The following is a 14,308-nucleotide window of genomic DNA, read 5'->3' as shown; positions in this document are numbered from 1 at the left end:
GTTGGGTGAAGTAAATAATATTTATTTTGAAATGCAAATTATTTGATTAATTAACTTAAAAATCAAGCTTTTAAATGGAAATAGATTATTTAACCTAATAATATATCATTGAATATCTCCATTTCAATATAATTAACCTTTATTAATAATTTTTATGACAATCTTTATTAATAATTAAAATTTAGTGAAAATATATCTAATGCATATAAAATTATACATTAGACATTATATGGCTCCATACATTAGATATAGATAAAGTTAATGAATTTTAGGCATATAATGGAGTAATAAGAGGAGAGAGAATTAATGGCATGAGTTATTAAATGAGAGAATTAATGGTATAATTAATGATAGATAATTAAAAGAGTTGATGGGAAAGAGGAGAGTTAAATGTCTTAAAGGTGATTGACCACTTTTGTTTAATTTTAAAATTAATAAAAAAAAAAAAAGATAAAGTGCCTTTTAGAATAAACCAAGCAGTAGGAAAGTGCCACCTTGGCACATTCCATTTAATAATTAGATATAGATTAGTACTCTCTATGACTCTCTTATTATCAAAATACATGGGGTCAACAATAGTGACCATCTTGGTGATTAAGAATGTAGTGCCCAATTGGGAGGGCTTTCATGTAGTGGCTTCTAGTGTTGCAAGGCAGGCTCCACATGGAATGGGAAGGAGGAGTGAGTTAATGAGGAGAGCTAAATGTCTTAAAGGTGATTGACCACTTTTGTTTAATTTTAAAATTAAAAAAACAAAAAAAAAGATAAAATGCCTTTTAGAATAAACCAAGCAGTAGGAAAGTGCCACCTTGGCACATTCCATTTAATAATTAGATATAGATTAGTACTCTCTATGACTTTGTTATCATCAAAATACATGGGGTCAACAATAGTGACCATCTTGGTGATTAAGAATGTAGTGCCCATTTGGGAGGGCTTTCATGTAGTGGCTTCTAGTGTTGCAAGGTAGGCTCCACATGGAAAGTCGTGAAGTGGTGTTTGGTGGAAAATCCAAAAAGACAAAAGTAGGCTTACATAAGCTGGAAAATCAACTTTATGGTGAGCTTATTCCTTGTAGTTACATGAGAAATTGCACCTGCATACTTGGTTGAAAAATCAGTTTTTCTCTTACAAAAACCCAGTTTTGAACTTGTCCCACATTGGAAAATTATAAGTTTTGTTTTCAATTTTTCAATAGGAGCTGATTTACACTCCTTAGAATTAGTAGAGGAGAGTATGGGGATTCGATACCGCGCAACGCGCGCATGTGTGTGGCACAATGAGGCACTTTAGATGCGCACTTTATTTGCACTTTGCTCGCACCCACGTGGCTCGCGATGGACGGCTCTGGTTTTGGTGCGTTGATGACCGTTGATGAGATCAACAAACACGATTCGATCGGTGTGATCAAAAGGCACAATTCAAAGTTAACAGTCACCAACTGTTAACTATTTTTTAAACAGTTACAATGTTTGAAATTGTGACTGTTCAAGGTGCCTTCTCTAAACCAGCACCTACATTTTCTTCATATCTCTTCACAAATTATTTAAGGAGCATGAATCAGACTCCAAATCACACAATATCGAAATTCACCCTCTCTCTCTCTCTCTCAATCTGGTCTACTACAGTCTCCAAGAAGGTTTTTCTGGAGACTCTTCAACTTTGCTGGTTGCAGATTCTGGTCCAAGGCTCTGTTGTATCCTGGGAACGAATTTGCCTGTAACCCAACAACAAACTCAGTAAAATTGAGTGGGGGCAAATAACGTTATAAAGACTGTCTTCAGATGCGCCTCAGAGCTTCTCCTCCAAAGTTACAGTGACCCCATCTTCCCCAACAGTGTTTGGTGGAAAATCCAAAAAGATAAAGTAGGCTTACATAAGCTGGAAAATCAACTTTATGTTGAGCTTATTCCTTGTAGTTTCTTCGAAGTGACTCAGTCAACAAAACTAAATCAATACATAAGCTCTCCCAAACAGGCTTTGTACTCTAGGGCTGTAAACGTATTGGACTCATATTTAATCCCAATTCTCTTATACGTGTTTTAAATGACCAAAAAAATTAAAAGTTTTAAAAACTTAATAATTAACTTATATATGTATAATAAATATAATATAAAGTACTCAAATTAACAATTAAAAACTTCATACAAATACACATAATATTTGTATATTATAAAAACATAATGTATATATATATATATATATATATATATATATATATATATTTAAATACATAATTATATTACATATATACATAAATAATATTTTTTATTAGACTTGGATTTTAATTGCATCCAATGGGATTAAATCCACATCCAATCCAGTTATAAATTAGATGCAAGTTCTAACATCTAAATTCGAGATAATTGGATTCATAATAGAATTAGGTATTGGACCTTCGAAGTCTATTAACAACACTATCATTCTCTCTCTCTCTCTCTCTCTTCAAAGATTTTCCATCAAGTGACCATGATAGGAGTGACCCATAAATGTAATTATATTTTTTAATGACAAAACTAACCTTTTCCAACTGTTCACTCATCTCTCAACCCTCAACCCAACCCAGCCCGCCAAATTCCATCCTTTAGTTCTTACCATAGTTGCCAGGCCCAACTTAGGGGTTAGCAAATGGGTAGGTTCTAGTTGGAACCAACCTTGAACTGACTCTATCCAATCTGTTATTGGGTAGGGTGTGGTTCCAAATTCTAAGAATTAACCCCACCCAAGCTAGTTCTAAGGCATAGGGGTTTGTCCTACTCGAACTGACAACCGACCTTGATTGACCTTGGTGGAAATGGCCTTAGAATGAAACTTGCCTTAAAATAAATCCCAAAATACTTTGAGGATGTAAGGATTTGAACCTCAACACCCATGGTTACAAAGGCCCTAATTTCACTTGACCGTTGAGTCACTCAAGTAATTTGATCATTTTTTTTCATTTTAATATTTGGATATATATAATAAATAATGTAAAAGGTAATATTTACAAAAATAAAGTTATAATAATAAGTTTTGAAGCATATATTAATATATCATTAAATCACTCAATTTAACCAATAAAGATAGTATATGCTTTAATTATTATGATTGAACCCGTAGACCCTAGAACAGATTCCACCCGTAGATAGCAAGGTTTAAAATATTGTTACGTATCCGACCAATACGTATCGTATCAGAACTTTTCCGATACGCCCCTACAGGGGTGTACCGGATCAGGTCATGGTTCAAAGAGTAACCGGAACTTAAACCCAACCCTTTGAATCAGTTTTGAAGAAAAATAAAACATAAAAAAAAAAAGCACCAGTACAGGTCGATACACCAGTAGAGCATTTTAGCCTGTATCAATATTTAAAACCTTGGACCCTAGAACTGACCCCTATAGGGTAGGTTCAAGTTCTTCCTTGGAACCGAACCAAACCGAGCCATACTCACCCCTAGGCCAGGTTATAATCATTCTCTAGTCTTCCTCATGAAGTTCTAGAGTATAGTGCTGCATTTCTTTGCCCATTTATTACAAAGGCTGAAAGGCTAATATGGTAAATTGATTCAACCAACGCTAAATAGACACCGCGATGCCAAACAAGTGAACAACTAGGATAGTTTTTAATGTTACATATAAGAGAATACCAATTAACTTGAGATTCAATGGCACCCAGATGGCTAGCAGCCCAGTGCAGAGGCTCCAGCCAATGCAGGGTGTGGAGAGGGACAGATGTATTTACCCCTGCATATACAAAGAGGCTGTTTTCAAGATTTGAACAATTAAACCTGGTCACCCAGTTCGCAAGCAGATTTGACAATTTCCAAACTAAAATTAAATCATCTGCTCTATATTTCTTATATACAAAGAAATAACATCAATATGTATATTCATTGGCTCCATTTGTACCCAAAGTTATTTCTTATTTACATCTGTATTAGCAGCAACGAGCAATAACCTTACTACAATGAACAAATCAAAAAGAAAAATCATAAATACAACACTCTTTATTCTGTAGAATAATTTAACAAGCCAAATTTTACATGCAAGCCAATCTTGCCACCTTCTGTTACTAGCTTAGCAGCTGTAACCAGCCAATGCCCAGGGGCATCATGCGGACCCCTCAGCACCTCAGTTGTTTCAACATATTTGAGCATCTTCGGGGATTGATTTGGCGATGGTGGGCCATCAGGATATACACCTGAGTTCAGCACAGCAGGCACTTGTTTTGGGGGAGCGGTGGCTGCTTCCCTTTGCGTGAATGTTGTACTGAGGTTTGTGAGGAAACTTGACTTGTGAGAACCAACTGGTGCAACTGCCCACTCAGCCTTACGAATACTGCAGCTGGGCAGGTAAGTGAAGAGCAGCCGAAGATGAAGCACTGTCTTCGGCCACTTCCCCTTGGTGAGAAGCTGTGCACCTGTTACCACAAAAACACCACCAGGTTCCCTCTGCAGCCACTTGGGGTCATGCCTAACCGCTGCTGTGCATACATTTGAGTATCTCTTCCATTTGACTGGCTCCAAGTATTGTCTGCTGCATAAATCATCATCAGACCCTCTCCACTGACATGACCAAGGTCTGGTAGAAATAGCCCACAATGATTCTAGCATATGTGGAACACTTGACAAGTGCTGTACATGCAAGGCTAGTTGGTTACATTTCTTTCCTTCCAAGTACAAACGTAGGCCAGTCACTGGTTTCCGATCACTTGAGACCTAAATTGATCCCAAGATAAAATAATTAAGCAGAAAATCTTATGCTATACCACCAAGATATTTTATTCCAATATGATGCAGAATCAGAAAGAGCTAGAAGACAAATATGACATCACATAAGAATACAAACTTCAACTCAAGGACCGGACTACCCATGAAGCTAGAAAGACCAAGCTTCTCCACATTGTCAACCAAAAATCCTAGTAACTAATCTAAGCTTTCAAAAGTGAACAAGATGTACTTGAATAAGCAGAAGTTAGAATTAAGTATTTGACAAACATCCTTTTAATTGAAAATAAACAAACACAACGCATTTAAAATTGAGCCAAGTGCCAGCAAAAAGTGTGCTAACACGCTATGGGGAGAAGTGCCTGATGTGCATCTGGAAGCTCTGCTATCAGCATGTTAGCATGCTATTTGCTGGCAGCAGATCCTGTCACTTTAAAATCTTACAGAAATTATTGTCATGAACATGATCCTAGCAACATAAGACATGTTATACAGGTTTGAATAACAAGTCGATATGTATCACACAGTCGAACCTGTCTCTCCAAAATCTTGGGTTATGGGGGACTCAGCTGGGGCAGGACTTTCAATTCGTACAAATATATGGAGACATGGTATATTAGATAATAAATAAATGTTAACTTCCAATTATGCAAACTGGCGATGTTTAATATTTTAGATGCAGTATTATATATCCAAACAAAATGTAATCAACAAAAGCTGACATACGAGAACTTGTCACATGATATTTGAAATCTCATGTTAAAATAGCATATTCCAATCCACATTGCATGAGATTAAAAAAGCATTCCTGGTTGAAAACCACATACTTACAATTTTCAACTGTAAATTGAAATATTTATTTTAACAGTATCTACTTAATAATTTAACTCAAGTGCTTGTCCAATTGAGTACATTTTATTTCATAAGTCAATTAAGCATGTTTCTAATATTATATATTCATCTCTTATTAAACAAAAAATAGTTCAAAAATGAGAATTGTTGTCATTAGTGATAGAAATGGATACACACACACACAAAAAAAGAAAAGAAAAGAAAAGGATAACTGATGTCTAATCCATGACCTGCTGATTGAGTCAAATGGTTCAGCTGTTCAACCAACTGGGTAAATGGTTAACTGAGTCAACAGTTCTTTTTTTTTTTGTGAGTAAATGGTTTGAGGGCTAAATGGACCTGGAAGCCTGGCTAGGTGATGGGTCAACTGGTCTGACCAAGCCAGTTCAACCATGGGTTGGAAACAATTTTACCAAGTATTACAAATCCCCAGATTTATGCTAAGAATTCATGGTTCTTTAATCACATATTACAGATTGAACAAGGAGAATAGACCCTCAATTATTATGTCAATTCTGGTGCCAAAACATGTCTGACACAAATTCTACCCAATTTTAAGTGTCCATTAATTGCAAACATATGTCAAAGTAATCAAGAAAACTAAACAGACAACTAAGTATTTTGGACTGCCTAGGCAAGGCCAATAGGCAGCCTTTTTTGCTCTAGTACCTGAGAAGAAAGAGGCCAAGAGCCCAAAGGACTACAGAGTGATAAGCCTTGTGGGCAATATGTATAAAATCATTGCTAAAGTCCTGGCTGGTTGACTAAAGACTATCTTACCCTTGGATATCTCTCAGAACAAAGGAGCCTTTGTGGAAGGAAGACAACTAATGGATCAAATCCTAGTGGCAAATGAATATGTGGCAACAAAGAAAAAAAAAAGAAGGGAAAGGTCTAATGTGTAAACTAGGTCTGGAAAAAGCATATGACATGGTGGACTGGTCTTTCCTTTTGAGTCATGGAAAAGATTGGTTTAGGTGAAAGATGGAGATCATAGATCAAAGGTTGTGTTAACTCGGCACATTTCTCAATCCTTTTATAGAGTAGCAAATAATTTCTTTCCAGCAAAAAGAGGACCATGACAAGGTGATCCCCTATCCCCCTCCTTGTTCACCATTGCTGCTGAGGTCCTAAGTAGGCAAAATCATCAAGGCTCATCAAGAAAATCAATTTAGAGGTTGGAGGTGGTGGTGACTCACTTGCAGTTTGCAAATGATATTATCATTTCCTGTGAGGATTGTGAAGTAGTTTGAGAGATAAATAAAGTGTTATTCTGGGAAGACCTACAGATAGGGAATTTGCCCCTTAATGTCTAGTCCCCTGAACTTTACTCCTTGTCAAAACTTAAGGCTGAACCTGTTGCTAGGTTTGGTGTGCATTTAGAGTTGGGCCTATTTTGAGACTTTGGGTTTAGAAGTGGTATGAGAGATAATGAATGTTGTTTTCTTGGTCGAAACGTTGCTGAATAGAAGAGAGAAGAGAAGAAAGGAACAGAGGAGAGAGATTTGGAGTCAAAAAGATGAATAGATAGTCGAATAGGCTCCTCCACAGTAGGCAAGGGAATAAGGACATCACCGAAGTTAGAGGGAAGAGAAATAGGAGTAGGTGCATGTCTAGAGAAATAGGGTAAACTCTCAAAGAAGGTAACATCCAGAGCAACAAAAACTTTCTGTACAACAGGATCATAACACTTGCAACCTTTTTGAGTACGAGAATAACCAAGGAAAACACATCTGATAGTTCAAGAGTCAAGTCTATCATGGCCTAGACCCAATTTGTGAATAAAACACGCAACCAAACACATGAGGACGAAGAGGGAAGGGGGAAGTAGAAGGAAACAAGATAGAGAAAGATAGCTCACCATCTAGGACTGAAGAGGGCATACGGTTTATGAGAAAACAAGACGTGAGGACTGCATCACTCCAATATATTTAAGGGTAGTGCTGATTGAATCATGAATCCAAATATATTTTTGGGCCATACAATTCACGATTTGAATCTTATGATATGATTCATAAATCTTATGATTTTTACGATTCACGACAATTCAAATAAATTCAATTAAGAATTAGTTCTCTACTTTTTTTTTGTTTATATTTAGTTTTGCCGTGGGAGACTCTTTTTTTAAGCCCTTACTAGAAAATGACTTATTTACATTATTCAAGACCAGAAATTGAGTTTATTTTCTATCATATATACATTGAAGGGCATTGTATTTAGACTTGTTTGATTTTCAAATCAAACTTGATTATATCATCTTAGACTTCTATTGTATAAGTGGTAAGTTCTATTGTTTTAAGTACATATATGGTAGATATAGATCAAAAATAGGGTAAATCACTTTCCTATATATATTTAGCCTTTTAGTATATCTATATTTAATTTTGTTGACAAGTTTGTATCAAATAGAAAAAATATTACGATTTACGATATGATTCACGACTCGATTCGATTCAATTTTCTACGATTTACGATATGATTATGATTTCCAAAACATTAGTAGTGACGTATAATACCGTGAGAGTCAAAATAAGACTGAAACATTTTATGAAGGTATTCTTTGGCATTATCAAAACGAAACACTTTAATGCATACACCAAACTGATTCCTTATTTCAGCATGAAAAAGATAGAAAAATAGAGAGCAATTCTAAACAATCCTACATTAAGTAAATCCATGTCATTCTTGAAATAGTCATCAATAAATGTTACAAAGTATCTGAATCCATTATAAGTTGACACACAACTAGGACCCTGAACATACGAGTGGACTAAAGCAAAAGGACTTAAGACGCTCTTATCATATCTAGGAATGAGACACTTTATGATGTTTGTTTAAATGACATGACTCACAATCTGAGTTACATACTCTAGCATTGGGACTTGTTTTCTCAAAACACACATAGAAGGATGGTCGGGATGACAATGCCATTGATGTGTTGTAAGAAAGGAATGAAGACAATATTTAGCACAGTCCTCCAACTTCACAACTGCCACCAATCATCTTTCCCGTCTTGAGATCTTGAAAGACTATTTAGGACAAAATTTTACTGAACAATGAAGGGTTTGAGTAAAATTAGTTACAGACAAGAGACTAAGGGGAAACTTGGGAACATAAAAAGCATAGCGTAAACTAAGGTCATAACCAAGAGACACATTACCAGTACCAATAAATAGTAGAAGAAGAACTATCAGCTAAAGAAATAGTTAGGAATGTAGAAAGTGGTGACCGAGACAAACATATCTGAAGAGCAAGTCATGTGGTTTGAGGCTCTAGAATCAATTACCTAGGTTGAAGGTGTAGAACTAGAAACGAGGCATGTAGTACCTGACCTCACAAGTGTAGCAATGGTAAAACTGGAGGATGTAGGAGAACCACGCCCACTGCCAAGCAATACCTAACTCCTCACGTAGGATAGAAATTGTCTTCATCCTTACCAACATTAGAAGCAAGAGAATCTTCAATCATACAAAGATTCCTAAAGTCACCTTCCGCCATTACATGGTTAGCCCAAGAAGATGGAGGGCCGTAAAGATCATAACAAAAGTTGACTGTGTGACCTCGTCCACAATGTGAGCACTCACGAGCTGAACCACGCCCAATACCACTACGACCACCATCACTTCTTGCATTGCCAACCTCTCTACCACCTCCACGTCCACCCTTGGGCCTACAGCCAAAACCCCTCACACTACCTCCACCTTTACCATGCATACTTCTATTGGGAAAACCTCCTCTGGAAACCACCATGGCTGATCTTTTTGAAGGTGAATGATCACTATGTGGATTTGAGGCTCTCCTTATGTGAGAGAAAACCTCGGACAAGGATGGAAGATCACTACTACCTAAGATTTGGGCCCACATTGGTTCAAATTCAGACCTCAACCTAGATAAAAACCTTCCCACATCTAGATATTCTCTTTGTTCTTGTTGATTCTTTAAATCAATAGATAGGTGTCAATAAACATTAAGCTCATTACTTAAGCTATTCTAAAGAGATGTCATAATTTGGGCATTCTCTTGTACCCATTCATTGTACCCTTATGATTCACTTTTCAATGGACCCTCCTTGATGAATTTGAACTTTCCTCTTGCAATGAGGGATAAATCAACCAACTTGGCCAATGGGATATAATTAGTACTATTAAGTTTCATTATAGTTAATTGAGAAGTCATGACATTTGATTGCACAACTACTATAGGTTTGGTGCTATCACTTGATGAAGCCATGAATATGAGAAGAGATTGCTAGTGTGTCACCTAGGCAAATGGTTAAACAATTTATGCACCTACTATAGTACACTTTCTCCTTGGGAAACACTATGAATAACCACCCTTCTACTTTATAATAGGGATGGCAATTTCGCAGGAATTTTCGGGTATCCGACCCGTCCCAACCCTAATAGGGTTTGGGATTTTAGATAAAAACCCTATAGTGTTTGGGTTTTGACTTTAAGGTATCCGATAACCGATACTCGAGATGCATAAATATGAACCTATTATATTATATCTCATGCACAAATTTATAAATTTTAAGTACTAAGATAATTATTCTATTATTAATATTTATTTGTATAAATTTCTTGGGATTAAAATCATCATTTGAGGTAAATTTGGATTTGATAGATTGTTTATTTCATTTAGTTATAAAATGCTAATTTTGAATATTATTTTTTTTAATTTTTAGTTGGAATTGTTAATCATATACATGTATTGATTGTTTTGATGAACACAGAAGTTAATAAAATCTATTTTATTTCATTAAATAACACAAAAGGCAAGATGGCTTAGTAGCTTAAAGTAGTGTTAAGAGATTTGGCATTATCATTAATTGACTCGGGTTCAAGTCACACTATAAGCATTAAGAAACTTTTTTTAGTAGAAAATCTTTGGTCAAGGGGTTTAATGGGTAGGACGGGTCAGGATGGGTTTAACAGGTTTGGGACGGGATGGATCTGGGAAATTGAGAGGAAAAGTTAGATGGGTTTGGGACGGGTTTGGAATCAGGGATACATAGGCGGGTTCAGGAACGGGTAGGGCAATTTGCATGGGTACACTACCCGTTGCCATTCCTACTTTAGAAACACTAGGGGAAGATCACACACTTACCAAAAGATTTTACCACACCACAAACCACCACACATTGAGAAGCACTTACCTCACAACTTGAGACATCATAAGGCTGCCCTCTTTGAACTACCAAATAGAGGGCTTTTAGAAAAGCACCACCAACTCACACAACGTTGCAACTTCAGGCATTAAAGCCTCTTTTCAAAGGGGACGATCAGTCCTCTTGAGTCCTTTTCCTTTCCAACAAGGACTGGAGAACATTCTCTATCCCTAGGGCACAAAAAGTTGAGACGTGAATAGTGTCATGAACAGTCCAGTCAACCTCAATCAATAGAAGAAAACTTAGTAGAACTAATGACTAAACTATTTTTAGTCTCAAAACCGATGCTCTGATACCTTGTCTTCTTGGTAGAAACGTTGTTGAATAGAAGAGAGGAGAAGATTTGGAGTTAAGAAGATAGGTTGGCGGCGCTAGCATTATTATTTATATTAGGGCAACAAAATAAAAGAGAAAAATTACAACGGTGCCCTGGTAGTCGACTACTAGGAAATATCTTTGTCTAGTAGTCGACTACTAAAAACAGTATATTGTTAGTTGTTGACTACTAAGAAATCTCTGCGTGTAGTCAACTACTAGCAACAGAGTACATTCTAACAATTCTAACAAATGTGATTCCCTACTTCTCTTGATTTCAACCCTGGAAAAGGTCTACTTGCACCACAATGTTACTGATAGTAGAATTTGGTTCACAACCTCTGATGGATTATTTTATTGTGCCTCTTTCTTTAGTCTGTTACTCATTTTAAACCTTTGAGGGTGAGCATTCCTGTGAGAACGTCTTGTGCGGGTAGTGGTGATACCTTATCCCATTTATTATTCTCGTCTTTGTGCAAAGAATCTAGGTGTTTTTTTTTTCTCTTTGGATGCAAAAGGAGTGTGAATCAGTTTTTTGTTCTCTCTTTGTAGAAGACATAGGGGCTGAGTTTAAGGGGGTCAAAAGGAGATTGAATCAGTTTGCTGACTCTGGCTAAACAGTGTGTAACAAGACCACAGTTGTTCTGGGCTGGTTCATAATGGGGTTTTGAGCATAAGGAATAAATTTTCTATGATCATGTTGTATTAATTACCTTTTCAATCCCTCCCAAAGTACAAGCCTTTTGTTGGGAAGTGTTTCTGGGGAAGGTATACACCTATGACGTGCTACAGAAAAGAAGGCCGAATAAGTGCCTCTCTCCTCATATGTGTGTCCTTTGTAAGGCTTGTGGTGAAACCCTACCCCATTCACTAATCTCCAACTCTTTGTTTCTTGTATTTGGGAATATTGTTCTCTCTTTGGTTGCAGATGAGCCCGCCCACAGGATGTAGCAAGTCTCTTCAGCTCTACTTTGCTGAGGCAACAGAAAAAAGGGAAAATGTCTATGGAAGGCAGAGCGGCTGTGGTGCGGACCATCTGAGAGGAAAGAAATCAAAGAATCATAAATGAAAATCAGATCTGCACATTGGATTAAAACTATGGAACTCTTCAGGAATGTCTATAAATAACATTCTTAGGAACTGGACTAAAGTGATACAAACAGATTTACATAGAGAGTGTGAGGATGGTTTTGGAAACCACCTGCACCAAATAAAATAAAACTGAACTTTGATGGAAGTTCTTTGGGTAAACCGGGGAGAGCAGGTATAGGGGGAGTGTTTAGAAATCATCGAGTAGTAGTGGCCCTATTCTCAGGACAGCCTTGGTGACTCAATTCAGGCTGAAACTCTGGCTCTCCTACAAGGATTGAAACTGACTGAGCAGATTGGAGCAGCAGAACTGGAAATTAAAAGACATTAACTCCTGGTCATATCTTGGGAAAGCAAATCAGTTCAACACCTTGGAAGTTTAGATTCGTCTTCAGAGAAATTGACCTGCTTGCAAGTAGGTTCAATTCTAGTTTTGGATGGGTAATAAGGGAAGCAGATGGATTGGGATATGTTCTAGCAAACCAAGGAGCAGAAAGACTTATTTATTCTGGAAAAAAACTGTAGTCTGTTGTAACCTGAGACACTAGAATGTTGAAACTTTAAATCTCTTATACTTTAATCAGTAACTAAGGAATTAATAAATATTTAATTGCTGATAATAAAGAATGTTAGATTGAAAATTTTAAAAGGAAAAGGTCAATCAGATGATAGACAGACTACCTGGGTGGAGTTGACATGAAGCTTGGGACCCAAGAAATGGAACTGCAATGAAGGACAAGAAGTCTTTCTTCTTTGGGGCCCAAGAGGAAGCTCATTATACATAGGTGCCCACTGCAGGGGAACTTGAAACTCCAAGAAGTACTGTAAATCCTTAAGAGCAGGTTTGTCTGGGCATGGAAATCAGAGGAAAGTAAATTACAACTTGTCAGCTTTCCATTGGCAAATTGATAATCATATAGAACTAAAAACAAATCTGAAAATATATAAACATCATGAATTTTCACCAGATAGAGGTATTTTGAAGTGCAATTTAAGTCCTATTTCCCCCATCTAATTTGCCTTGCACATAATATGACTTTTCCTTTTTGAATAATTTCATAGACTGAGTGAAATACATGTTATCCTAACATGCTAGTATACGACGATGAAGACAATGAACTAATGAAAATACAAGAAACTTCTATTTTTCTCCCATCAAAGTAGAACCGAGGTGCTTACAGCGAAGATATAGATTAATTGCATGACTAAGATAGCCACTGCCTTGGATCCCAGTAAGAAGAGAAGTGATGGGTACAAATTTAAGGAGTATGGCATCTGGCTTAGCAGGCACTGTCTGGAGCCAACTATAATGATTGTGGCAATATACATCCCCTCCTCTTTTCGAGCAAATGATGGTCAGGCCCTATTCAAATCAATCCATATACGCTCAAGATTGAAATTGCATTTGAAATTCTCTAAGCAGGAAATGAATACAATGTGTTACAAGAGTTTCTGAAGAAAGTGGAATACAAGACTTACATCTTTGCTGGATGCTTCTAAAACAGTGTTGGAAATCTGCCTGGGGTTTGACTGCAAAAGATGGTAGAAGACCTCGGGAACCTACAGAACGGGCAACATGCATCAAACAAGCGCATAAATATGATGAACATTAAAGTCATAATGTGAAACAAAAATTACCTTTTTCTTGGATTCTCTAGCTCTCTGCTGTAAAGGAGAAGTGCTCCTATCTGAAAACATAGAATCTCCAAGATCCTCCAAATATCCTTTGAGTTCAGCAGCAGGAATGGATGAGGAATGTTTCTGTTTAACACAAATTACGTCCTGACCACCAATAGCCATTCCTACAATTATGTGTGTCCCATACGTCTCAATGAACCTATCAAATAAATCTAGTCAGCAAAGCATCAAATTAATTCAAGGTTACTTAGATTCCTACTTTAACTCCAAAGTCATTATTTATAATTACTTACTTTTGTTTATTTTGATGATCATAATTACTTATTTATAAGAACATAATATTGGGATCTTGGCAAGGCTAATATGTCCAAATATGGATACTAACAAGATGCAAAAAAAAGGTAAATGACAATCAACAGGTTTGATTTCTTCAGTTAAGCAGATCCTTCTCTTGTGAATCTATTTTCAAAACCATTGATCCTTTTCTCCCCAATCCCTTTTTGTAATCAGTCAAAGCAGTGTAGGGTAGCCCTTCTC

General features: G+C 36.7%; 1 protein-coding gene across 2 annotated transcripts in view; it reads right to left on the bottom strand.

The window, feature by feature from the left end:
- Nucleotides 1–3,809: 3,809 nt before the first annotated feature.
- Nucleotides 3,810–14,308, bottom strand: part of LOC148874413 (MACPF domain-containing protein At4g24290-like) — a 33,866-nt gene continuing 23,367 nt past the window's right edge. For both annotated transcript variants that reach the window (XM_088965562.1, XM_088965563.1), the window contains exons 3-7: nt 13,772–13,970; nt 13,613–13,693; nt 13,313–13,496; nt 12,815–12,981; nt 3,810–4,698 (exon numbers count right to left, since the gene is read on the bottom strand). In XM_088965562.1, the coding sequence (XP_088821688.1) occupies nt 3,988–4,698; nt 12,815–12,981; nt 13,313–13,496; nt 13,613–13,693; nt 13,772–13,970 (1,342 nt within the window). In that variant the 3' untranslated portion in view covers nt 3,810–3,987. The remainder of the gene's footprint in view (nt 4,699–12,814; nt 12,982–13,312; nt 13,497–13,612; nt 13,694–13,771; nt 13,971–14,308) is intronic.

This window comes from Nelumbo lutea, chromosome 1, assembly GCF_056320005.1.
Source record: "Nelumbo lutea isolate HS-2025 chromosome 1, American lotus-T2T, whole genome shotgun sequence".
Taxonomy (NCBI): Eukaryota; Viridiplantae; Streptophyta; class Magnoliopsida; order Proteales; family Nelumbonaceae; genus Nelumbo; species Nelumbo lutea.
Note: the sequence above shows the minus strand (reverse complement) of the source record. Positions and strands in the feature narration are given on the sequence as shown.